General features: G+C 45.2%; 1 protein-coding gene across 1 annotated transcript in view; it reads right to left on the bottom strand.

The window, feature by feature from the left end:
• ASTN1 (astrotactin 1) overlaps positions 1-27116 on the bottom strand; it is a 358930-nt gene that overhangs the window by 186630 nt on the left and 145184 nt on the right. The window contains exons 3-7 of the mRNA XM_005905522.3: positions 13145-13538; positions 11015-11161; positions 9618-9725; positions 4831-4980; positions 3324-3491 (exon numbers count right to left, since the gene is read on the bottom strand). Coding sequence (XP_005905584.2) covers positions 3324-3491; positions 4831-4980; positions 9618-9725; positions 11015-11161; positions 13145-13538 — 967 coding nt within the window. The remainder of the gene's footprint in view (positions 1-3323; positions 3492-4830; positions 4981-9617; positions 9726-11014; positions 11162-13144; positions 13539-27116) is intronic.

Here is a 27116-nt window from a genome sequence, read left to right as displayed (position 1 = left end):
TCTCTTGGAGGCAACTTCTACTGATATCCTTACAGCCTGGCACCTGACTGAGATGCATCTGTATGTGTGTGTTTATGTGTGTGTGTGTGTGTGTGTGTGTGTGTGTGTGTCTGTATGTGCATGTGTATGGAAGGAGGAAGAAGAGGGGGTGGTACATGAGGTACAGAGAGCTGGAGGAGCCGGCTCTAGACTCCAACAATGTTTCACCTGGGGGTCTTAGATGTCAGTACATCCCCTTCCCTGGTTCTAAGGTATTTTACCATGCCTCTGGTAAGGAGAAAGGGAAAGATATAAGCATCTGAATGCAGAGTTCCAAAGAATAGCAAGGAGAGATAAGAAAGCTTTCCTAAATGATCAATGCAAAGAAACAGAGGAAAACAATAGAATGGGAAAGACTAGAGATCTCTTCAGGAGGATTAGAGATACCAAGGGAACATTTCATGCAAAGATGGGCTCAATAAAGGACAGAACTGGTATGGACCTAACAGAAGCAGAAGATATTAAGAAGAGATGACAAGAATACACAGAAAAACCATACAAAAAATATCTTCATGACCCGGATAACCACAATGGTGTGATTACTCACCTAGAACCAGACATCCTGGAGCGCAAAATCAAGTGGGCCTTAGGAAGCATCACTATGAACAAAGCTAGTGGTGGTGATGGAATTCTAGTTGAGCTATTTCAAATCCTAAAAGATGATGCTGTGAAAGTGTTGCACTCAATATGCCAGCAAGTTTGGAAAACTCAGCAGTAGCCACAGGACTGGAAAAGGTCAGTTTCCATTCCAATCCCAAAGAAAGGCAATGCCAAAGAATGTTCAAACTACCACACAATTGTACTCATCTCACATGCTAATAAAGTAATGCTCAAAATTCTCCAAGCAAGGCTTCAACAGTATGTGAACTAAGAACTTCCAGATGTTCAAGCTGGATTTAGAAAACGCAGAGGAACCAGAGATCAAATTGCCAACATGCATTGGAAAAGAAAGGAAATTCCAGAAAAAACATCTACTTCTGCTTCATTGACTATGCTGAAGCCTTTGACTGTGTGGATCATGACAAACTGGAAAATTCTTAAAGAGATGGGAATACCAGACCACCTTACCTGCCTCCTAAAAAATCTGTATGCAGGTCAAGAATAACAGTTAGAACCAGACATGGAACAACAGACTGATTCCAGTTGGGAAAGGAGTATATCAAGGTTGCATATTGTCACTCTGCTTGCTGTTGCTGCTGCTGCTAAGCTGCTTCAGTTGTGTCCGACTCTGTGCGACTCCATAGACGGCAGCCCACCAGGCTCCCCCATCCCTGGGATTCTCAAGAACACTGGAGTGGGTTGCCATTTCCTTTTCCAATGCATGGAAGTGAAAAGTGAATGTGAAGTCGCTCAGTTGTGTCGGACCCTCAGCGACCCCATGGACTGCAGCCTTCCAGGCTCCTCCATCCATGGGATTTTCCAGGCAAGAGTAATGGAGTGGGGTGCCATTGCCTTCTCCGTGTCACTCTGCTTATTTAACTTCTATGTAGAGCACATCATGAAAAATGCCGGGCTGGGTGAAGCACAAGCTGGAATCAAGATTGCCGAGAGAAATATCAATAACCTCAGATATGAAGATGATACCACCCTTAAGGCAGAAAGCCTGGCTTAAAACTCAACATTCAAAAAATGAAGATCATGGCATCCGGTCCCATCCTTTCATGGCAAAGAGATGGGAAAACAATGGAAACAGTGACAGACTTTATTTTCTTGGGCTCCAAAATCACTGCAGATGGTGACTGCAGCCATTAAATTAAAAGATGCTTGCTACTTGGAAGAAAAGCTATGACCAACCTAGACAGCATATTAAAAAGCAGAGACATTACTTTGCCAACAAAGGTCCATCTAGTCAAAGCTATGGTTTTTCCAGTAGTCATGTATGGATGTGAGAGTTGGACTATAAATCAAGTTCAGTGCTGAAGAATTGATGCTTTTGAACTGTGGTGTTGAAGAAGACTCTTAAAGTCCCTTGGACTGCACAGAGATCAAACCAGTCAATCATAAAGGAAATCAGTCCTGAATATTCATGGGGGAACTGATGCTGAAGCTGAAACTCCAATACTTTAGCCACCTGATGTGAAGAACTGACTCATTGGAAAAGACCCTGATGCTGGGAAAGATTGAAGGCAGGAGGAAAAGGGGATGACAGGGAATGAGAAGATTGGATGGCATTACAGACTCAATGGATATGAATTTGAGCAAGCTCCGGGAGTTGGTGATGGACAGGGAGGCCTGGCATGCTGCAGTCCATTAGGTTGCAGAGCATCGGACACAAGCAACTGAACTGAACCAGGCTCTGAGAAGGAGCTATCTGTGTACTGAATCTACTGGAACTAGGTCTTTATAAAGAATATCATAGATGAAGTCCTTCTACAACGAAAGTGCAAAGCAACCTGGGATGAAGGCTCCATATTCCTGGTATACTGGAGCTCAAGAAGCACTGTGAACACCCCAACGCATACTGTGTCTGAATTCAAACCCTCTCTCAGAGCAGTCCCAGCCCCATTGGATAATATAACAGCCTGAAAGATGCCTATACCCTTTGGCCCAGTAATCTCTCTTCTAAGATTTATTTGAAGAACATGACTTCAAATGTGCCTTACATTTATGTGGAAAGATATTCATTTTAATAGTATTTGTAAAAATTAAAAATTTAATGCATCCTAAATGTCAAATAATACAGGACTATTTAAATGAGCTATGATACAGACATACAATAGAATACCAAATGGTCATTAGAAATTACATTATTGAGGATTATTTAGTGTTTCTAGAAAATTCCCGTGATAGAATGTGTGAAAAAAATCAAGAAAACTCTACAGGACTTAGTGTGCTTACAAACTTCTAAGAATCAGTCACTGTAAAAGATCAGAGGGGAGGACATTAAAATTTTTAAATGATTTCTCCAGGAGATAGAATTATAGATGAGAATCATTTCCTTCTATATGCTTTTCTAAATTCTCCAAATTTTCTGCAATAAACATGCATAACGATTTCAGACCCCATAGCTGATATCCCCTGACTGCAGGGAAATGGGCTGTGGAGGTCATCCTGAGATATTTGTGGGGCTTGTGGCTATAGTCAGGATATTTCCAAGGCTTCTGCCAGAAGATGACCCACATTTCAAGCCAGCACGCTCAGGGGCCCAACCTGAGCTGCCAGTCTGCACAGCCTTGGCTCCCAATGATAATGGGCCAATCAGGAGGGGTGGCCTGGATTTTGAGGGGGTGCTTGCAAGAGGCATGAACTCTGACAGTTACCCGCTGCCCGATGCTCCCGCCTACCAGTTTCGGGGTCGCATTGGTGTTCACAGGGGTCCAGGAGCCGCCGGGCACAGAGGTCCATGGCCCAGGGTCCACTGGAGTTCTGCTGAGAGAAGAGAACCACTTGGGCAGGGTTCAGCCAGTCACTGGCATCCAACTGGCTCCCCTCCAGCAATATGAAGCGGCTCCCTGCAGGGGGAGAGAGAGGAGATGTGCTTGTGTGTGCACATAACACCACCACCCACCCCTCGACACACATACACATGCATCATGGAAGACAGAATAAGGGATGCTCTGCAGATTAGCCCCAACCCAAGGTCATTACCTCTACTAATCCTGGCCCACAGTGAGTCACAGAGCAAGGAGTCAGCAGACAGACGCTCGTCCACCTCTTGGACCTTCTGCCACATCATCCCTTGCTGACTCGCCCCATCCCATCTCTACTAGGGTGGTCCCAAGGGATAGAGGGACAGAGCAGCTCTGTGATGGCTGTGGCATGGCTCCATCAGACCCAGCCACAGGCGCTGGCACTCATCCAAGGAACAGGGACCTGCTGCCTGTCTTCAGTTGCCATGAAATAGCAGGCTCTCTAACCCCCTGGACAGTCCCCACCTGTTTTCAGCCTTAACAGCAACTGAGAGAACAGACATTAACAAGTCAATTAGGTGCTCTGGGCTTTACTAATTCAGGGACTCTCCAAACCTATATTATTCCTTCATTATATTGGGGTTCCCCTGGGTGAAAGTAAATTATTGCTTCAGCTTGCTAGGCTCATAGCAAGTTACTGCAATTAGGAATTTCTCACCAGGCATACCAATTGGAAACATGACTGATACTTCAACACTTGACTATTTCACTTAGCTTTTCCCCATTCAAAGGCTAAGAGAATCTTGGTGGCTATGTATCTATAGCCAGTAAGCTCTGTATTTATCCACCAAGTGAAGTGAAGTTGCTCAGTTGTGTCTGACTTTTTGATCCCATGGACTGTAGCCTAACAGGTTCCTCTGTCCATAGGATTTTCCAGGTGAGAGTACTGGAGTGGGTTGTCATTTTCTTCTCCAGGGTATCTTCCCAACCCAGGGATTGAACCCAGGTCTCCTGCACTGTAGGCAGATGCTTTACCGTCTGAGACAGGTGCTTATTGAAAAGCAAACAGAAATGGGCACAGAGAGGAGACAGTGATCTGCTCATTTTTTTTTTTTTTAACCTGTTTTCTGATTCCATCAGAAATGGACATGAACTTGGGCAAACTCCAGGAGATGGTGACAGACAGGGAGGCCTGGCGTGCTGCAGTCCATGAGGTCACAAAGAGTCGGACACAACTGGGCGACTGAACAACACAACAATCTGATTTCATTGGTGGACAATCTAATTTTGTCCTCTGTCTTTCTTATCTGGGTATATTTTTTTTCTCACTAATAGTAATAGGTCACAGTGGACCCTGGCTTGTCTGTATCTTTCCTGCCCACCCTGAAGCCTTCCTCTCTGGGTGGGGGCAGAGGGATGGCATCCTCAGAGGTGGGCTTACCATCAGCGATGAGGTGCTCGGGGACGTGCAGGGTGATTCTGACCACGAGGGGGCAGCTGACATGGGAGGAGCACACAAGGCCGATCACACAGCTGGTGATGCTGATCAATGTCAAGGTCGTCTTGTTCACAGGACTTCGGGGAGAGCCCACTGAAAACAAGACAAGAGCAAAGCGTTTGGTGTTAAGAATCTTGGCAGTAAAGGGCCTTTTGCTGCCCAACCTGGCAAATAGGGGAGGGAGCGTGCAAACACAGCCCAGGTGGGAGATGTGTCTAGTCCATGAGCTTCAGGGAACACCATGGCATTGCCTGGAGTCAGAGGGGACTGGGCCATAGGTGGTCGTCAGTGTGAACAGCGGTCAGTTGCAAGCAAGTTCCTGTGCATGCCTCCTGAGCCAGGTTCACAAGGGAAATCATAAAGGAGGGCACTGCCGCCTTCTACTCGGCTGGCTGGTGGGGCTCTAACCTCTTGCTCAAGGGTGGTGGGAAGGCTTTCACCCAGCGCTGGAAGTCCCTGCACTTTCCATGGTTTTCCACAGAGGGTGCTCTCACAAACCAGCTCCTCCACTCCTAGAGCTCAAACCACCTCCCACCCCTAGGCAGGCGTCCTAGGGCCTGGAAGGAGGAAAGCAAGGAAAGCTGGCTCTTGTCACACCTGAAGGCTCTCCCTAGTCCTGCAGTCCTTGAGGTATGGTTATAAACAGAAGCTTAGAGATAAAATAAGAAAGCTGAGGGATAAGAAACATGTCCAGGTAGGTAGGGACAGGGCTCAGAAGGGAGGTTTTGGGGGTGTGTTTTCTGTTTGGGAGTTAACAAGAGAGACCTTTCATAGATGTGGGAACTTAAGAAAGCAAGGCAAGCTGCCAATAAAATGTGTGGATCCTGTGGAATTATCTTATAGTCTGTGTAAGTACTTATTACTGATAGCAATAAAAGGCATCTATTTTGGCCGGCAACGTGCTCAGTGTTTTTACGTACATGACGTTAAACATTTGCTTCCTGACGACACGTCTATGAGTCTGAACAGAAACTGCCCACTTTACAGATAAGGGAAATAAGGCTCAAAGGGACCATCCTAACAGTGACAGTTAACACTCATGCAGTGTGATTATGTGTCAGGCACCAGTGCCCAGGGTCTTCCATAGTTCACATCATTAACAGTGATGCAGCCTAATGAGGCAGCGCCCACAGAAATACTGCACAGAAAGGCCACAGGGCAAGTCTAGAGTCAAGCAGCTACTCAGGAGGGGAGCCAGAATCAGCACACAGGTCCAGCAAGGCTACGACCCCCAGACAATTCACTATTCACTCGCTGGGCCCAGTGAGGTCTTTGGAACCACTGTTCTCAGGAACACAGGGAAAGATTTGGTCTATGGATGCACACATCTTTGATGGGAGCAGGTTCCCTGAGTGGGTGTGTTGGCAAAAGCCGGGAAGGAGAGACTCCAGAATCACAGGTGGCCTCTGGAACCCCTGTCCCTTGTTATCTGGAGATATTCTATTCATGTGAGTATCCTTCAACGTAGAGCCTGTTTCCCACACTTACACACTCTACCTCTAGCCCACACCAGGTCCGAGCAGCAGATAGATATGCTACCAGAATGGCCCTCAGGCACTCAAATGCAATACCCAGAACTGGGCTTTCCACTTTCCCTCCAGTCCTCCTCTCCTGCCCACTTCCACTGCCCAATGAATGGCACTGCCGTCTCCTTGGTTTCCAAGTTCAAAAACCCCACCATGTCTAACTTTTCCTTCTCTCATAAGCCACGCCCTCCCTGACACCAGTGTCTTGAGATCTTTTTCATTCTGTGTCTGAAATTTCTCTTACTCCACCCTCTGCCTCCCTACCTGTGTCCATCATCTCACCCTCAGACTATGGCCATAGCCTTCCATCCAGTCTCCCTGGTCAACACCCCACCCCTCCCCTACTCTCATCTAGCCTCCACACTGCCCTGGAGGGATGGTTCACGAAGCTGAGCAGACCAGGGAGTTGGCTCTTTAAAAACCTTCCATGATTCCAACCGATGTGTCAGGTCCAAGTCCTTCAGCCGAGGCAGTGGACTTTCTCCTGATCTTCCAGCCTTGTCTCTGAAGCAAACCACAGGCTTGCCCCGGAAGCTTGATTCTAGTAAACCATTCACTGCGCTCTGACTAGACAATTATAGTTTATGTCCCTGTGACTCTGCACATATTATTCCCTCCTCCACAGAATGCCATTTTGTCACCTTGTCAGCCTATTCTTCAGGTCTCAGCTCAAACAGTATCTCCCTGTAAACACTTCCCTGAAGCCTTCAAGAAGAGATTCTCACCCATTCCTTGCTCTCCCTCCAGCCCTCCTGCACCCTGCTGTTCCAGCCCTCCTCACACACTGCTGTCACTGTTCACAGGAGCTTGCCACTGCTCTCCTGTGACAGCAACGACTTGCTACCCAGCCTCTTGTCTCTCTGGTCCTTCTGCAGCATCAACCCATCACCCAGCATCTCTACCGGACTTCACAATTTCCAGGGGTTCCCTTTGACCTACCGTGGTGGTGGCTGTTTAGTTGCTAAATCTTGTCTGACTCTTACCACCCCATGGACAGTAGCCTGCCAGGCTCCTCTTTCCATGGTATTCTCCAGGCAAGAATACTGGAGGGGATTGCCATCTCCTTCTCCAGAGTGTCTCCCCAACCCAGAAATCAAACTCAGGTCTCCTGAATTGTAGGCAGATTCTTTACCGACTGAGCTACAAGGCTTAAATGCATTTGACCTACAGAACCAAGTGCAAACCCAGTAAATGGTTTGCATGGTCCTCTGGCAGCTAGCCTGTTACCCACCCACATCCCTCATCTCCTGGTGTGCCTGTTTATGCCATACTGAACTCCTTTTCCTTGCTTGAAAATGCCATGTTCTTTGGCACTTTCAAGGCTTTGTATTGCTCTTTTCCTCTACTGAAATGCCCTTCCCCTAGATTTTTCTCTTTCAAGAAATTCTATACATTGTATACAAACCAAGGCTAATTATTTTCTCCTTTTTTTGTCTCCTTTTGCTGCCACGTAGAATTAACTGTTCTCTCTTCTGAGTACTCATTTTACTTTATTTATATTATTAAATTAAGCCTTATCACTGTGCCATGTTTTCATGTTTCTACTACCGATCACAAAGCCTGACCCATGGCGTGTGGGTTATAAAATTTCCTGCTGGCCTGATTGATGTATCCAGTTCAATTCAACAAACACTGGCAAGCATCTATTACAGGCAAAATCCCTCACTAGGCACTTTGGAAAAATAAATTAGACATGCCCATCCATAAGAAGCTTACAGTCTAGTTAATCGCAACAAACAGTTGATTCACTAGGAGAGCTTGGTATTTTAAAAGGAATAGTTTTATGCTGCAAAGAAACTCATTCTAATTCATTACTATAGATTTTCCTAGGCAGGGTTTTATTAAAGCAGAAACCTACCCTGCTTTGCTGTGGCCTAGGATTGATGAGTCTAGGTCAACTCTCTGCTGTATAGAAATATGTAATGAGGGTCAAAGGTCTATATTCTCACCTCAGGGATACTGGGACATCAGAGATTAGGTGGCCCAGAGCCCCACTGATCTCTTGAGGAAAGTGGTGGGAAGAACTTTTGTACTGATAGCAGCAGAGCCTGCAGAAACCGGAAGTAAGGAATTCACAGAGCTTCTTTCAATCTCTGGGAAGAATTTCTCAGTATGTCACGAACTTGAGTGGAGGTGGGAGAGAGCCAAAAGATAGGTGTCTACTAGGGGGCATCGGTTGATTACTGGTTGGGGGAAAGGTTACTGACTATAACACAAGGTGAGGTCAAATACCCTCCAATACATCTCGAGGGCCCCCTATCTAAAATTACTTAAGATGAAATGCTGTAGAAACCCTAAGTTTCCACTGTAAAGAGTTCTAACAGCAACACAGTAGAGATCTCATAATGCCTTGTCAGTCACCATAAGAGTACATTTTAATATAACTTAGCTCTGTGCATGAGGTATTGCTCACCCATTTAACATGGAAACGGAGGCTCAGAGAAGTTGTTGTCCTTATCTAATATCACACAGCAAGTAAATGGTGAAGCTGATTGGTGCCTGAACACAGACCTCCCTCAGCAATGATGATGGTGAGACCTCAAGGTCAAAGGCAGTGGCAGCCACAGCTGCGACAGCCACACCTGAAACCACTGAACATCAGGGTGGGGAGGCGTGGGCTGCGGCTGCATGGTGGACAACTCTATCGATGGTGAGGAGAATGAACGAACCAAGCCAGGTCCTGCCAGGAGAAGGGAGGGGACTTGGACAGTGGGGGTCCTGTGATTCTGCTGGGTGGATGATTAAAGGCCAAAAACCATTCCACATGTTTTTTCAGGCCACATGGTTCCTCAACTATCCCACCCCCTAAGGCCTGTGTGTCTCACTCAATCTCAGGATGGCTGGGTAAGCATGGGTACATATGTTGTCTATTTTTCACATAACACACTTTATCAACTTTATTTCCTGTGTCTAAACAGCAAACTATGACTCCTGAGGCTTCCAGAAGGAATTGAGAGTCTTCTGACCAAGAAACAGCCTTTCAAACAACCTGGAAACCTGTTTGAGAGTGCCATTATCTGGGAGAGATGATTCTCTGAAGTCTTCCACGCTGGCTCTTCCTTCCTCCTTAGAAGGAGATGCCAATCTTCCTGCAGAAACTGGCTTTAGTCGCCAGAGCCCCCACCTAGACCCAGCACCTCTGCAGCTCCTCGCCTCCTCTCTCCACTGCCCCTCTCTCCCCACTTTCCCCTCCAGCCTTCCTACCTCTACTGCGCCTTCGGCTCCGTGAGGGGTCGGTGTAAAAGGTCAGTTGGGGGTCATTTTCTGCCTCCGTGCTAGAATCCCCTTCAGGGTTCAGGAAGGCGGAACCAGCTGTAGTCAAAAGACAAGAGCAAAGAAACAGTGTCTTCAGTTTTGTCTTCATGACACCAAATCACTGGGCAAGCTCAAGGGAAAAACGAGAGCAGGGTGACTGAGAGTCTGGGAGGATTAGCCACAGAGACTAGAGCTTCCGGATACACAGATGTATTGGAGAAGTGGATCTTTATGTGACGGCCATCACTGGAGCCCTATCTCCACCCAGCCCATCCTCCTACCGAGGAGGGCCACCTGCCAGAGAAGGACGGTGTGGATGGCAGGTGGACAAGGGGAAAAGGGAAAGTGTCTTCATTACACGTCATGATTCTGGTGGATAGAGATTGGAATCATGTCTTAAGGGGCACATGTCTGTATGTCTTAATATCTATATTTTTTCTGGTTCTAGGTTTAATATATATTCAATGTGGAAAAGAGAGAAAAAAGTCAAAAGATCCCAAAACGCATAAAAGGAACAACCTTGATGTCCTCTAAATCGGAGAAAGACTCTGTGAACATGTGATGAATGCACCCTGTCTTTTTTCTGATACAGAAGCAGATAAAGGTTTTTTTAAAATTCCCCTTAAAAATGGCATCCTGCTGTACCTTCTATTTTATAACATCATTTTCCCCCATTGAATAGATGGTGGGCTACTTTCCATATTAACAGATATAGATCTACAGTATCATCTTAAGTCACTGGACGGGAGACAGATGTACAGGTAGTTAAGCAATTCTCCACTGATGGACGCTTAAGCTATTTCCAATTTTTCGCTCTTTTAAACAATGTTGTGATGAACAGTCTTTTACACACATCTTTGCACACTTGTCCAGTTATTTACTAAGGATAAATTCTCACCAGTGAAATTACTTGGTCAAAAGAATTGTGTGTATTTACATTTTTGGTAAGTAGCACTCAGCAGGCCTGCAGAAATACTGCTCAGGGACTTCCCTAGCGGTCCAGTAGTTAAGACTCCACCTTGAAGTGCTGGGGAGTGTGGGTTTGGACCCTGGTTAGGGAGTGGGGCCCCACAAACCATGGGGAGACTAGGTCTGTGTGCCATCAGTGAGGATCCCTCATGTTGCATCTGGGACCTGACACAGCCAAATAAATAAAATTGTAGTTGGAAAGAAAATAAAATAAAGGCAGGAGAGCTGGAAGACATAAAAAAAAAAAAAAGAAAAAGAAATACTGCTCAAATACAGTCATCCTAGCCATGCTTGAGAGGGGGTCAAGGATATTAGTGGCCCTGCCTCCCCTGATATTAAGGAAGCCACCTTTAAGCCCTCATGTAAGACATGGATACCTCTTGCTTTGTTGTTGATCCTCTTTCTCTGGCTACTCGAGGTGTGAGAGAGCAGAGTGGCCTGCTGGTGGTTGGAGTCCACGGGGCTGGTGGCGATGATATTATCTTTATACTTGTTCATCAGCGACAGCTTGGCATTGTCACTTCCTGAATAAGGAAAGGTCAAGGCAGAAACTTGAAGAGAAAAAGTGGAAAGAAAGTGAGAGCAAGGAAATCTGCATGAACCAGGTAGATAGGGTTTCATAGAAATTGAAATGGGAAAGCTTTAAAGTGAGAGACTGGAAGAGATTAAAATACTTCTCTTTGATTTCTAGGGGATGACAGAGTTATAAAAGAAGGTGTGAAGAAAGGAAATCCAATTCAACCACTTCTGTATTGCCAGGGTCAACATGTGTGGCCGTTTGGTGAGAGAGAGACTGCAGATTTCTTTCCTTTGGTAAGAACAAGGTTTGACAAAAATTTGAATTTCAGTGCATTCAGACAGAACTTGCCCCCTCTCTGTCATCCCAGTCTGGACCATTCCCTATCGTCTGACAGCTGGCTCTCTCACATGTTCGTGCTATCTGCCTGTTCCCCAAGTCTCTAATCATATGGCTACTCGGTGGGCTTAGCACTATGGCAGGTGCTATGAAAAATAAGAGGTATTAAAGATATGTCCCCTTACTCTCCAGGAATTTCTGACTTTAAATCTTATTAAGTCATTCCTAGTCTTAGGGAATCTTCTCTAGATAAGCAGAATGGAAACCTCCATGATGCAATTTCACTCTTTTCAAGCCCCACTGAAAGTCCATACACTGTAAGCAAGATTCATTTCAAAAAATGTCTTCTCCAAAGATAATTGGGCAGTTCCTTGAAGGATCATTGCCTTGGGATTTTATCAACAGATAGTTGTTATTTATAGAAGTATGAGAGAGAGAGGCTGTAAATGAAAAGTACAGTCTTTTCCTCTCTGCATTTTATCGACCTTGGTCTTGCTCAGCCACATTAGGTCCAAGACTCTTCTATACTCAGCGTTTCACAGATATACAAAGTGTCTAAGGTCAAACGGTTTGCTTGCATTCCTCAATTTTCTTTGAAGAAGTACGTCTCTTGTAAAGACCACAGAGGTTATAGGCAAGGCAGAACAACTTTCCCAGGCCAAAGTCTCAGGAGTCATAGAAAAGAACAGATACCTCTGTCCCCTCCATGTCAATGGAAAATTAAATTGCCCACACAAACATACGACCTGCAAAAATGTCATACACATCTTTCTTGCTATCTCTTATTTCCCTGAGGATTGCTGATTGCATATGAAAAAGCTTCTAACCCACTCTTCTGTTGGATATTAAAGTACCTCTGCTTCCCAACCTAGATGTCCATCAACAGATGAGTGGATAAAGAAGATGTGGTACATATGAACAAAGGAATATTACTCAGCCATAAAAAGAACAAATTTGAGTCAGTTCTAGTGAGGTGAATGAACCTAGAACACAGAGTGAAGTAAGTCAGAAAGAGAAAAGCAAACATCATATATTAATGCACATAAATGGAATCTAGGAAACTGGTACTGATGAGCCTATTTGCAGGACGTAATGGAGACACAGATACAGAGAACAAACTTGTGGACACAGCAGGGGAAGGAGAGAGTGGGATGAATGGAGAAAGTAGCATTGTCATATATATACTACCATGTGTGAAACAGATAGCTGGTGAGAAGTTGTTCTATAACACAGGGAGAGCCTGGTGCTCTTTAACTACCTGGAGGGATGGGCTGGGGGCAGGGGAGGGAGGCTCAAGAGGGAGGCAATAAATGTGTAATTATGGCTGATTCGCCTTGTTACATGGAAGAAACCAATACAACATTGTAAAGCAATTCTCTTTCGATTAAAAAATAAATTAAAAATTTTTTTTCAAAGTATCTCTGTTTTCAGTGCCAAGTGGAAATGGAGAGGAATCCAATTTATCCTTGTACTGATTTTCTATATTAGAAGACAGCTCCCATCATAGCAAGAGAAAGCTTATTCTTCTTGCCCACTTGGGAAAGGGCCCTGGCTCATCTCAATATGTACATATGACAATCAACCATGAAATTAGAGAACAGCTGTTCCCTAGCGCCCCCTAAAGCCACGAGATGAGAACGGAGTCACCCACCTGGCGTGAGGTCCATCCCTGCCTTCTCGTTACAGCCCTGCAGGGAGTCAAGGGTGCGGGTGACCTGGCTGGCAAAGTCCTCCCCTCCGTTCATGCACTCCCGCTGCAGGTGGTGGCGCAGGTCGGTGATGTCGTACTCGTAGCCGTCCAGGATAGGCGTCTCCCGGATGCTCAGGGTGCCACTAGAGTTGTGGCCCTGCACACGGGCATTGCGCAGACTCTCCCGCCCGTGCCCGCCAATGAGCACCGAAGGAATGTAGTGAATCTCGTTGGCCGCCTCGGCGCTGGCACTCTTCTGGGGTTGGGGGACCCGGCGGCGCTTGCACCAGCGCCGGCGAGTGTACAGGATCATCACCAGGCATAAGATAGACAGCAGCAGTGCGATCATGCCACCCTGGGAAGGAGGACAGCAAATGGACAGTGAAAACAGGTGAGCTCCTCCCACCAAGAGGCGTCGACCCCTCCCATTGTCACCATCCATCACTCACCCATGTATTTATTCATTCATTCACTGAGGTGCAGTAAGTACTTAGAGCAAGCTTCACTCAGCAGCACAGGGACAAGTCTGCTGTGATCAGCGTTCAAGGTGAAAGAAAAATGGAACTGGGGTAATCACACATCATTTCAAGTGATCCACAGTTGCTTCTGGCTTAGCAAACAATTTAAAGAAGAAAGAAGTCTTTGTGATTGTGTGTATGTGTCTGTGATTTCAGCTGCTGAAATAAGGGAGAAGGTTTGTTAAGGTAGATCTGCTGCATGTAAAGCTGGTTTCAGGCCAGTTTTTTGGCAGTGGAATGGCAACTAGTTTCTTCCTCTTTCACATCTTAAAATCAATCACGTACAGATTCTAACTCTGGCTCCACCAACAGTCAACAAGTCCTATAAATCTGAAACCTCAGATTCCCATCTGTATAGTGGAGAAGGTACCATTTATCCTCGCAGGGTGGGTTAAGGAATGTTACGGAACTATGCAGAGTATCTAATGGAGTGTACCACAGGGCATCAAGGATGTCAGCCCAACCTTAAATGTCTCCCAAGTGCCCAGGCAGGAGAAAACCAGCGACCTAACCAAAGAGAAGTTTACATCCATCAGAAACTCACAACCAAGTGTGCAGAGAAATCTCATCATTCGAACGTGACTTTGGGGGTTACTGCTGCTTTAGGAGACAGCTTTCTCCCACTCCACAGTCTTGAGTGACGTTTCATCCTTGCTCTCGCTCAAGAGAAGGGACTCCACCTTCTCTGTCAGATGGGCAGAGGAGTTTCCTTCTGAACTTTCTGGTGCCCCAAGGCCATCCTCTGAGGCCATCACTTAAAAACCTGAACACCACTCAGTTTTCTGTCAGAGATGAGGATGTAGTTTTTGGTGAGACTGAACATCTCTCGCCTTGACATGCACCCGGGGCAGGATTTGGAGGGAAGCTTGCAGGCACATCACTGCACAGCACTCAGTGGGCATAAATCTTCCCGTGCACAATCTGTATTCACTCCCTTTATTTTGGTCAATATCCCTCCGAACCTATTTCATTTGGTGGGAGTGTGCCAAATGGTTCTGCTCTCAACCTTGGGCTTCAATCACTGCCACCCCATCATATAGGCTAGAGATGAAAACCCTCTATTAATTCCCAGGGACCCACCCACACAAGGCTGGGTCAAGATGATTCCCTTGAATGTATTAGAGGGGGCCTTTTCCAGTCTCATAATAATTATGTCTTGGATTTATAAAGTTCCTCTCCCTGTAAATATTCCCATTTATCCTCCCTCTCCCCCCACCATTACTGTGAGCAAAGGAGCATGTGTACACATGCATACACACACATACACAATGTTGTTGCTTTCACACAGGCAGCTCAGAGAGCTGACAAGAAGCAACCATCAGCTCCCAAATGACAGGTCATGTCAGGTGGGTTTTGGGGGACCATACACTGGCCTCCAGGTTTTCACATTTTTATTTTATCTGCATAACCCTTTCTCCTGGTGCAATCTCTCAAGCAAACACAGAGAAAGCAGGAATATGAAGCTGCTCAGGTTACAGTGGGCTTCCCTTATAGCTCAGTCTGTAAAGAATCCACCTGCAATGAAGGAGACCCCGGTTCAATCCCTGGGTCGGGAAGATCCAGTGGAGAAGGGATAGGCTACCCATTCCTGTATTCTTGGGTTTTCCTTGTGGCTCAGCTGGTAAAGAATACACCTGCAATGCAGGAGACCTAGGTTCGATCCCAAGGGAAAGGCTACCCACTCCAGTATTCTGGCCTGGAGAATTCCATGGACTATATAGTCCATGGGGTCGCAGAGTTGGACATGACTGAGTGACTTTCACTTTCAGATTACAGTGGGAGTCCACAGCCACACGTACTAGGTCCAGGCTAAGCACCGAACCTGGTCCCTCCTGGCAGCCCTGCAGATGTGCGCACAGAGCCCCTGGGGCACCTCACTGGGTGTCCTCAGTGGAAGGAAGTTCTGCATCTATCTGCTGAGAATGAGTGTTTGAGTCCAATCCAATGGTTTTTCGGCAGACCCTTTATCTCAGAGTCAGACCCACTATCCTTTCCTTCACCCCACACTGAAACTGCAACAACAGGTAATTAAGCCACTCAGAAGGAATAACTACCCAAGCAAGAGAAGTTGTCAGACACTGAATTAAGTTAGCTAAAGCTTGAGGTAATTTTATTCCCTAAAGAGCTGTAAGGGGAGCATAAACATCAGTCTCCCAGGAATGGTTGAAGCACCATCTAATGCCCTGGGTGAGGTCTTCAGGCGCCCCTTCCTCTCTGATTCTCCTTTCAGGTGCTCACAACGGGGCTGTGATAAGATCCAGGACATAACTTCATGCCCCATATTATGCAGGAATAAAGCAAGTTCAGTGGTCTGTTATGGGGTTTTACTATGTATCAGACATTTGCCCCCAGTGCTCTACACTTTAAAGGTAGGGTCAACAATTTCCCCATTTTACATTTGAAAAGGCTTGAGCACAGAGGCTGAATAACTTGCCCAAGGCCACAGAGCAAGTGAATCATAGGACTGGAATAGAACCAAAACAACTCCCACTCCAGAGCCTACCTGCTTAACCATGAAGCTGCAGTCATTCTGAGTGAGCTCTGCTCACTAGAGACATACACAGCCTGGCATCTATCTCATGAATTGTAAGAGGACAGAGAAAGTATGGGTGATTCCACCTAGATCCACCCTGACTTCTTGAAGAAAAAACAGAAACTACTCAAAGTGCACATCTGGCTGACAAAGAGGCACTACTGCAAACAAAGGACCTGGCACCAAGCACCTACTCAGCGTCCAACTCAAGGTTAGTCTGCAGGGTAAAGACAGCAGGTACATCTCAAAGTCTCTGTGTTAAAATAAGCCTGTGCATCACACACTACTACATGCCTGGAGGATACCATTAGACTCTCAACTTAGCTGCGTTTTCCACATAGAAATCTATGTTCTCTCCTAACTGCAAGATCCAGTAAAAATCTTCGGACTCAGGTCCTCCTTTTCTGAAGAAATAAAGGCAGAGAAACTACAAAACTTGGCAGTGCAGAACTAGTTCTACGCCCAGATCCTCTGCCACTGATCTTTTCACGGCCCTATTTTGTCAGGCTCATCCGAAGTCCCCTCAGGGGCTTCCCTAGTGGCTCAGTGGTAAAGAATCTGCCTGCCAGTGCAGGAAACATGGGTTCAGTCCTAGTCTGGGAGGAACCCACATGCCGCAGAGAACTAAGCCTCTGCACCACAACTACGGAGCCAGCACTCTAGAGCCCGCGTGCTGAGCTGCTGAGCCCGCGTGCTGCAGCTGCTGAGCCCATGTGCCCTAGAGCCCACGCTCCTCAACAGGAGAAGCCACCGCAATGAGAACCTGCACGCTGCAACTAGGGAGTAGCCCCTACTTGCTGCAAAAATAAAATAAATAAATAAAATTGTTTTTTTTTTTTACAAAAAGGATTGCTAAAAAAATTGAAAAGTCCCCTCTACCATGTAGGAGCCTAGATATCTCAATTAGCAATATTTTATACTAATTTTTAAAAAAATAAGCCATAGGGAGCTAGAACACAAGTTTTTATTTGGCTAAGCCAGTTCATTTAGCATGTCTAGTACTGCTTTAGCAAAACATTCCCTCTGCGTAGAGTCACTGACTTCAGATGACCTCAGCTTTTTAATAATCTGTTACCAGTAATGATCTCCAGCCATCAGGTGAAACTCAGCAAAGGCATATGAAAAAATATTCACAGTCACTCAAGCTGTGGAAAGGCCTCTCTGCATCAATAACCCAAACTGACGGCAGGTGTCACAACACCTTGCTATGACTTGCTAATTGTGGACTATTACCGAAATAATAACATGCATAAGTTATATGATAATAATTTGTAATATTATTTAATAATAATATTTTGCAATAATAATCTGTAAAATCACCACACACAAATCCCCTGACTGTTTATCTGCTCTATCCAGTGAGGAGGGTAAAGGTAGGTGAACTGTATGTGCAGGGCCTCCTCTATTCTGGGAAAAGGCATGGGTGTAGCCACTTGGATAATGTTCTTTCTATGGTGAGGTCTCAGAAAGCCGATGCTCAAATTCCATCGCTTTTGCATTCTCATGATAAACCATAGTTCTCTGATGTTATCATTAATCCTTGTACTTCTACTGGGGATTTCAAGCAGTTTCCATGTCACAGATACTCTAAGACTTTTCTTTCAAATAATCTAATGAAACCAACAGGTGGTAGATGAATGGAAAGAAAGCCCAGGCCAAGAAGGGCTAGGAGCTTAATAACCAAATCAAAAAGAGCAAGGTGAGTTGTACAGTCTTCTTGTCTGACAAAAGACAATTTGTTGGCAAACTTATGGTTACCAAAGGGGAAAGAGGAGAGTGATAAAATAGGAGCTTGGGATTAGCAGATATAAACTACTATATGTAAAACAGATACAGACTTCCCTGGCGGTCAGTCGTTAACTTCGCCTCCCAATGCAGTGGGTGTATGGGTTTGATTCCTGGTTAGGGAAATTAAGATCCCACATGCCTAGTGACCAAAAAAGCCAAAACAAAAACAGAAGCAATACTGTAACAAACTCAAGACACTCAAAGACATTAAAAATAGTCCACATCAAAAAAAAAAAAAACCTGTAAAAAATAAAATATATAAACAGGGTCCTACTGTGTAGCACAGGGAACTATGTTCAGTGTCTTATAATAACCTACAATGTAAAAAAAATCTGAAAAAAATATATACAACTCACTCACTTTGCTACATCTGAAACTAACATAACATTGTAAATCAACTATACTGTAATTTAAAGAAAGGAAGTCTGTTGAGAGGAACGAACTTCCTCCAAGCATTCAACCCCATTAGAATAGACTTGCCCATGGCTTGTGAACAGGAGCACAGAGATGATCGCTGTGGGCAAGGTCGTCCCTCAGGCTTCACAGAGGGTGCACAGTTCTTCGTATACCTACCCCTGGCTTTGAGCTTTGGCATCACCTTAGCTGTGCTCAGAGTATGTACTTCATTTATGTGTTAAGTTTGGTTTTTATGGCATTAAAAACAAAACAAACAGAACAAGCATTAAGGTACACGTGGACCCAACTGACAAGTAACAAATGCAAACTTTGAACATTTAAAAAAAATAACACCAATGGCAAGATACGGAATTATTGTGTTCTTTATTCATTGTTTCATGAGATTTCTGATTATTCTATTGATTTCGCTCAAAACTGTTACAATTTTGTATCTAGAAGTTTGTTTGGGGTCTATGGGATCTCCACATATATTAATAAGATGCTTACAAAAGATGGCATTAAAAATATATTTTTCTTTAAAAAATCAATAAATCATTTCTAGCAGCTGTAATAGAGATCAAACAAATGAAATCAGCTTTTATTTCATCATGAAACTGGCATTTCTGGCACTTAGCTGAGAGAGTAGTATGAGGTTTGTCAGACAATTTGCAGATTTTGGAATATTTATGTAACTGTTTTATATAACATTGCTGGTGACTGCTCAGGGATAGAAAATTCGAGGCAGATTTCCCTTTTATGCTCATCTCAGTCATGTAGGCCAACCACAAGACTGTCTCATTATCTGACCTGCCTATCTGTCCTGCGTCTGGGTCATTTCTCTCTCCCTAACCCTTACTTGTCCTTCAAAGTCAGTGATATAACTCAGCCAATTCTTCTCTATGTTATGGAACCATCCACAGAATGCTTCATGTAACTAACCACAAGTATTTTTATCTTTGATTTGCTTGTTGTTCTCATCTGTTAGATTACAGACTTCATGGGAGCAGAGGACACCAAGCTCCACAGTCAATCGCAGCACCTTCCGTGAAGTAGGTGTTCAATAGTTGTGGGAGGAAGAGGTGGAAGAAGGGAGGGGGGAAGGAAGGAGAGAAGGAGGGAAGGAAGGAAGTGAAGGTCAACTTTGAATAACTTTCAATATGGACATCACTTCCATGCCTGCAAACAAAGCTTATATGAGTCCGTTGTTTATGTGACTCACTCATTCAACTCATCACTCAATCATTCAACAAGTATTTACTCACTTCAGAATTTTTCTGATGGTCACTGTTATGGGGATTCTGCAGTGACTAATACAGGTATAGGTCCTGATGCCACCTGGTTTACATTAGAGGAAACAATCTTTATAATTTGGTTTTTAAAGGTAATTGAAAATTTGTAGGCACAAAAGGAAGACAAAAAACAGATCACAAGGCCTATAAATAGATTGCCATGACTTCTCTTATAACAGAAGACACTATGATAGGTAAAGACATCTCAGACTGAGGAGATACTCTAGGTATCATGCCAGGGGCCAGTAGAACCCTTCCATTATCCTAAATCAGTGTCCTGTGATCAGCAAATCCCATCATAAACAATCTGGATTTATCACATTTCACCAAAGTTTAGGGAGTCACCTGGGTTTTGTGGACCCTTGGCAGGGAAATGGGAAAGCTGAGATTGAGTTTCCAGCTACCATCTGTCAAGGCGCTGCAGCCAATCAATCAGTTCACATTTCAAAGCTTTGCTTGGCCCTAGGAGTAACCAGAAGAGTGAATCTGAGACATAATTAATTATCCCTCAAGGCAATTGGATACACTGAATTCAAATTATATTCCTATAGGAATTAAATGGTGGTTAAAAAAAAATAAGAATCAAATAGACAAGTTTGGTGGCCTGTGTCACCTACTTTTCCCCAAAGCTAAGCCCAAAGGTCTAGGGCAAAGGCCCTCTTTCATATATAACAGTGATCATTCCTGTCTGTCTCTAGCTTTCAAAGAAGACAGACTGAGAGGAGAAAAACAGTGTGGCCCATATGGTAATGCTGGTCACTTCCTAATCTAGATCAAAATATCCCAGGGGTAGGGAATGGATAAGGTGAATGTTCAAGGTCCCATCCACTCCTGTGTTTCTCTGAGTCCAGTGAAAAACTACACTGGGTTTCCAGTAGCAGGAAAGTCACCAATAAAACGGCAGAATTAACCAGCAGCACAATTCTGGGCACCTGACAGCCTCTTTGAACCTACCCTGGCCTTCATCTATCAAAGGAGATGATTAAAAGAAATGCACTGATTCTTCCAAATTGGAAATTTCCTTATTATAACACTGACCCCTGTCAAAATGGAAACAGTTCTAACTGGTGAAGTGGGTGTGTGTGCTAAGTCACTTCGGTCGTGTCCAACTTATTGTGAGCCCATGGACTGCAGCCCGCCGGTCTCCTCTGTCCGTGGGATTCTCCAGGCAAGAATACTGGAATGGGTTGCCTTGTCCTCCTCCAGGGGATCTTCCCAACCCAAGGATCAAACCTGTGTCTCTTATGTCTAACCTTCATTGGCAGGCGGGTGCTTTACCACTAGCGCCACCTGGGAAGCCCACTGGTAAACTAATGGTGGAAAGAAATATTTGAGAGCTCTTCTCGCCCAGCAATGCCAGAAACTACAGATCAAAGAACTGATCCTTCAGAGGGGGGCCATCAACTTCATCCAGCCAGCGAAGCCCTGATAAGCAGACCCACCACCTTCCCCAAAGGCACAATAAGGCCTTGCAAATCAGAAGATGCCATTGAAATTGCAGTGACATGTTGACCGTCAGGATCCCTTTACTGCTAGGAGTCCCCAAACTAGAATAGAAAGCCCTTTGGTTTGCTTTTCTGGAAGATTCTCTTCTCTGTGGTGGCTGATCAATAGAAATCCACTATCCTCTGTCTAGGCTTCCCTGATGGCTCAGTGGTAAAGAATCCTCCTGCAATGCAAGACATGTAGGAGATGTGGGTTCAATTGCTGGGTCGAGAAGATCCCTTGCAACAGGAAATGGCAACCCACTCCAGTATCTTGCTGGGAAAATCCCATGGACAGAGGAGCCTGGTGGGCTACAGTCCATGGGGTCACAAAGAGTCGGACAGGACTGAAGTGACTAAGACAGATCTTCTGCCCATCTGCTTCCCACATGGAAGACAAGAGCTACATGTTAAGCATATTAAGTAACGGGCTCAATTTATAAATTATTAGGAACTTTACCTCCTCTTGAGGGTTTGCTGAAGTCTTTAATCGTGTCAAAATGCTTGCCAGTTGCCATGGGCCACCACGTTAATTAAGAGGCTTCAATATTCCTCTGGGGGTTCTGATGAGAATTGCACATCCCACTGGAAGGGGACAGACCCACACCACATGGTTAGTCTCTCACTGGGTCCTGCTGCCACGAGATGCTTCAGAACCCCTTCCCCAGCTTTCTAGAACCAAGTATCTAAAATGCAGGGAAGACATAATGATGTCCCCCAAGATTTCTCATTAAAATGCCATTTGAGGGTAAAGAAAGGGACTAGACAACCTTCCATACATAAACAAGAGACAAACTCTAAGCTCAAGAGCCCCCCAGGTTAGGCAAGTTGATATCAAAGGGCTCTCCCAATCCAAGATGGCTATGAGTATGAAGTTCTTTTCAAGAGGAAACTCAACTTTAGCGCTTTTTTTTTTTTTCTTTTCCCAGGTCTAAAAGTTTTTATTCTGTTAGGTTTGATCACAGTCTTTCTTCTTTAATCTGGTAATTTTGTCTTCAATTTCTTTATGAGGCTTCAGGAGTTTCATCTAATGAGAGCCTGAAGCTCTGCAGGGAAAGTGTCTGGAGGCTAGCATGCTGGAGTCAGCTTGGGCTATTTCAAGTTGTCCTCTTTCAGGTTCTTTTTATAGAGTTGCTTTTTTCGTTCTTGGGATTTTTCTTACCTCTGAGCCTTGACTTTGCTGTCCCAAAGTGAAAGCAAGGGAGTACATTTGTTCATAAGGAGCTCAGAGCTCTCTGATCACTAGTAGCTTGGGGTATCTGCCTGGGTACATATGTACCTGCTTGGGTACATATTCATCACTATCAGTCTCTAAACCAGTGAAGATTTGAAAGGTCTTTTTCATCCCCAGCTAACAACTGAGATGGGCCATTAAAGGCTGCAGGATTCAGGAGATTCCTCCTAGTGAGGGGACAAGGGACAGTTTGCCTTAATAAGGCTGAGGTCTAGTGGAGCCGGATGAAGCAGGCTGACAGAAGCAGCTTGCCATGGACTGGGTTCTCCAGGCCCAAGGCTCCCTTCATGGATCCCCTAATTCCAAAGATTGGCAGAGTGAGAGAGTCGAGTGGAACGACCAGGTGACTGGGCAAAGCTGAGGTCTTCCACTCCCTCTGGCTGTAGACTTAGCAAATTTCTGAGAGATGCTGCTGCTGAGTCAAACATTATGGATGGGCCCCCAATCAGTGCTGTGTTGAGAGTCTGGCCGCATGTGTGACCCACCGTGTAGGTATGTGCGTGCATACACGTGCACTAATGTGTACATTGTGCATGATGACCAGGCTGGGAGATAAAGGGGCCCACACAGAAGCAAAAGCACTCCAGGTCGCTGCCTCAGCAACCCACGGGCAGAGCGGTGTGAGACAGGCTCCCAGCCTGTCAGAACTTCACAAGCCGAGCATGAAGCCAATAAATAAATATCTCCAGCTGGATAATGCTCCATGCCTATTCTTGGCCACGTTCCTTTCCGCCTTTCCTCTTTGTTTTTATGCAGTAGGTGATCTTGGTGAAATAAAATAATAACAATAATCTGTTCCATTAGGGTCAAACATTAAGGGAATTATTGAACAAGTAACAGAAGAGACAGCTGGCACCTCTATGCTAATGACCACTAGACTTTAACCTTCTTTCTCTCTGACCATAATGGAGTAGCTAAATCCCTCTTCTTCCCATCTCCCCTAAACATCAGGCAGCCCAGCCCAAGGCGAGAAGAGCAGGTCTCAGAGACCTTAACAGCTCTGTGGGCAGCAGCTGGGGCTGAGCAAATGAAAATCAACATTAACATTAGTTGCTGAGAGCTGACCTTATGCAAGACCCCTATGGGGATTCCAATGGCCTGTGGGAGCTCCACTGACTTTAGATGAAAAAAGCTGACATGTCCAGATCTCCCTGACTTGGGTACATATTCATCATTAAGTCCCTAAGTGAAGTCGCTCAGTCGTGGCCGACTCTTTGTGACCCCGTGGACTGTAGCCCACCAGGCTCCTCCATTCATGGGATTCTCCAGGCAAGAATACTGGAGTGGGTTGCCATTTCCTTCTCCAGGGTATCTTCCTGACCCAGGGATCGAACCCGGGTCTCCCGCATTGCCAGCAGATGCTTTAACCTCTGAACCACCAGGGAAGCCCACTATCACTCTCTAAACCAGCGAAGATTTGAAAGGTCTTTTCCCTCCCCAGCTAACAACTGAGATGGACCATTAAAAGCTTCAGGATTCAGGAGATGCCTCCTAGTGAGGGGACAGGTGGAAGGCCCTTCACATAGGTGTGGGCCTCGATCATATTTCTGTCCCACACACAGAGGTCCAACTTTATCGTCATGATTGCCACAAGGTCTGGTGTGGCAGGGAGGGTCTAGTCAAGTGTTCAGGAGCCCTGCCAGGGTTCTCTTTCACAGCAGAACATCCATTGGCTCCATGTCTGTACTCAGAGAGATGATAATCCTACAGAGCTGATGCTTAGCTTTATAAAGATCTCAGAAGCTACAAACCACTATAAAAGCAGTTCCCAGCTTCCTATAGCAATCCCATTGCTGCTGCTGCTGCTAAGTCCCTTCAGTCGTGTCCAACTCTGTGCGACCCCATAGACGGCAGCGCACCAGGTTTCCCCATCCCTGGGATTCTCCAGGCAAGAATACTGGAGTGGGTTGCCATTTCCTTCTCCAATGCATGAAAGTGAAAAGTCAAAGTGAAGTCGCTCAGTCGTGTCCAACTCTTAGCGACCTCATGGACTGCAGCCTACCAGGGTCCTCCGTCCATGGGATTTTCCAGGCAAGAGTACTGGAGTGGGGAGCCATTGCCTTCTCCCATTACGTATGTGTAATTCCTTCCCTGAATTCTTGCCTTATTTTGCAATTCTATGTTCACACTGCCTTATTCCTATAGTATCGGTATGATAAGGAAATAATAACAACTACCATGTGTGAAGTATTTACTGTGTGCCAAACACAGTGAATGGTGAACTACATTCATTATTTAACCCTACGAATAAATATATGTAGTAGAAATTACCATTTTCATTTTTAGATGAGGAAACAGAAGATCAGAGGGGTTAAATCATTTGCCCAAGTTTACATGGTATTATGAGGCCAAACAGAGACTCAATCACTGATCTGAACGATGCTGTTTTATGACCCTGTTGAGCAGATAGGGGTCCAGCACTGTAGCCTGGGCCACATTTCCCTACTTTACATCTTCTCTAAATTAAACCCAGGGGTCTTTCTCCTACACCTAACTCTTAGGGGTGTTCAATAAGGATTCCCAAATGTCTACACTCAGTACTATCTTCACTGCCTACCCCAGAGGCCCCCAATCTTCTTCAGTTAAACTGATCAGTTAATGTGATCACTGGGTTGACCAAATGCATAATTTCAAGCAATACTTTAGTTGTGCCAAGGGTGGCCATACTTACTGGGCTGTCATTTTGACATTGGAAGGGAAAACCAGTGGGGACATCTATTCTTGGGTGGGTGTTTTCTAAATGAAATCAAACATCTTCCGGGTCAACAGGTACAGATGCTCAGCTATTTCCTTGAGAACAGTCTGCCACACTTGCACATAAGCTCAGGTCTCTCTTTACTGTCTGCAAGCCCTTGTTCTGGAGTCAGAGCCCTAAGAGGAGCAGTAGACATGTTCCATAATATAACAACACATGTAGAAGACAGACTGGGGAGAAAATGTGGGACTTTATCACTTTCAGAGAAATTAGAACCTGCGTCAGTCAGTTCATCCAAAAGACTACTAGCCAACAGATTTGGAAAAGGGATGTGAAACCCTGCAGGTCATGTTTTGCATTAAGACCCAAACAATGATAATGGTTACTCCCAATGCAAATCATTTGTAGTGGTGGTTGTTGTTTAGTTGCTAAGTTGTATCTGACTCTTTGCAACCCCATGGACTGTAGCTTGCCAGGCTCCTCTGTCCATGGGATGTCCCAAGCAAGAGTACTGGAGTGCATTGCCCTTTCCTTCTCCAGGGAATCTTCCCAGCCCAGGGATTGAATGCACATCTCCTGCATTGGCAGGCAGGTTCTTTACCACTAAGCCACCAGGGAAGATCCACAACTCATTTAATGCTGATCAAATACAGAGGTTAGCAAAACTCCTATCCATGGCTTTCTGCTCATAAAGCTCTTCTAACCTGTAACTTATTTGACCCACAATGCTGAGGAGAATAACAGGCATTCATTGTCTTATAACACTCCATGGTCTTGTTACATCTCTTGTAACACTCCAGTTGCAACTCAATCTTGGCACCAAGTGATATGCATAATAGAGCTGAAGAACTGTAGCAAAGGAACAGGTGAGGGAATCAAAGACTAGAGGTGATGCTGACATAAACACGACTAGTGTATCATACATTCAAATTCCTCCCAAACCCCTCACTCCTTGCCAGTGAGCTTTGTCTGACAGCAAAGAGGGGAGAGAGAGGGAAGATTGACAGTCAAAAGGGTCTCTTCTTGGGCCATACAAGTGCTGTGGCCCTTGTTTCTCCCTGTTAAAAAAATTATTATAATTCATTTCTCTGGAACTAATCAAGCACAAAATCTGGAGAAGAGGCCTGGTTTGTGAAGGTAATCTCCGAGCAAGACAGTGACGTTCTCATTAGGGCAGGCTTCATTAAACCACCAGTTCCAACATCAGCAGCATATTGTCTTCAGCTAATTAGGTTTTTGCTGGCAAAGGCATTGTACAAGTCTCTAAATCCTTCCCATCATTAATTTAAAAAACACACAACATTGGCCCTGATCAGCCTCCTCCCTCGCTAGCATCCCACCCACCAGAGCCTCTCTGCATGCTGTCAGCTTTGTTCTTCTGGTTTCCCAGGACTTCTCTCTTGTATCGGGCTTTGGGTGGGTGTGTGGAGGGTGATGAGGTGGAGTAGGGAACCTGACACCTGTAAGCTTGATTTCTTCACTAGTTGATCATGTCTCGCTTTGGTCCTGTCCAGACGCCAGTGATGCATACCAGGACGTGGGGTGCAGGCCCAGTGCTCACCAGCAAAGATGGGCCAGAGTAAAGGGAAATTGGAAGTTGAACCCATCTCTGTCTTACCCCACCCATGGAAAGTGACAAAAGGCGGAACTCTGCTATTGTTTTGATTTACTGATCAGCAGCTTGATCACGCAGAGTGAATCCACAGGTCAGCCTGATCTGGCTAGAGACGCTCACATGATACAGAAACAGTCAGGGTTTCGTGCTTCCAAGACAACTGAATGAAGCAGGCATCATCCACCGAGCAAATGCATAATTCTCTACCCTAAGCAGGCATGTTTTCCTGACCCCACGGAGGCCATCCCAAGCCAGGCTGAAACATCATTATGACTGAATTTGAATCATGGCATTCATGAGTTTTCACTTTTCTACTTTTTTAATAGTAGTGACTTATTTATTTTTTGAAATATATATATGACTGTTCCAGGTCTTAGTTGA

The sequence above is a fragment of the Bos mutus genome, chromosome 16, assembly GCF_027580195.1.
Source record: "Bos mutus isolate GX-2022 chromosome 16, NWIPB_WYAK_1.1, whole genome shotgun sequence".
Lineage (NCBI taxonomy): Eukaryota > Metazoa > Chordata > Mammalia > Artiodactyla > Bovidae > Bos > Bos mutus.
The sequence above is the reverse complement of the archived record's forward strand: the minus strand, read 5'-3'. Positions and strand labels throughout refer to the sequence as shown.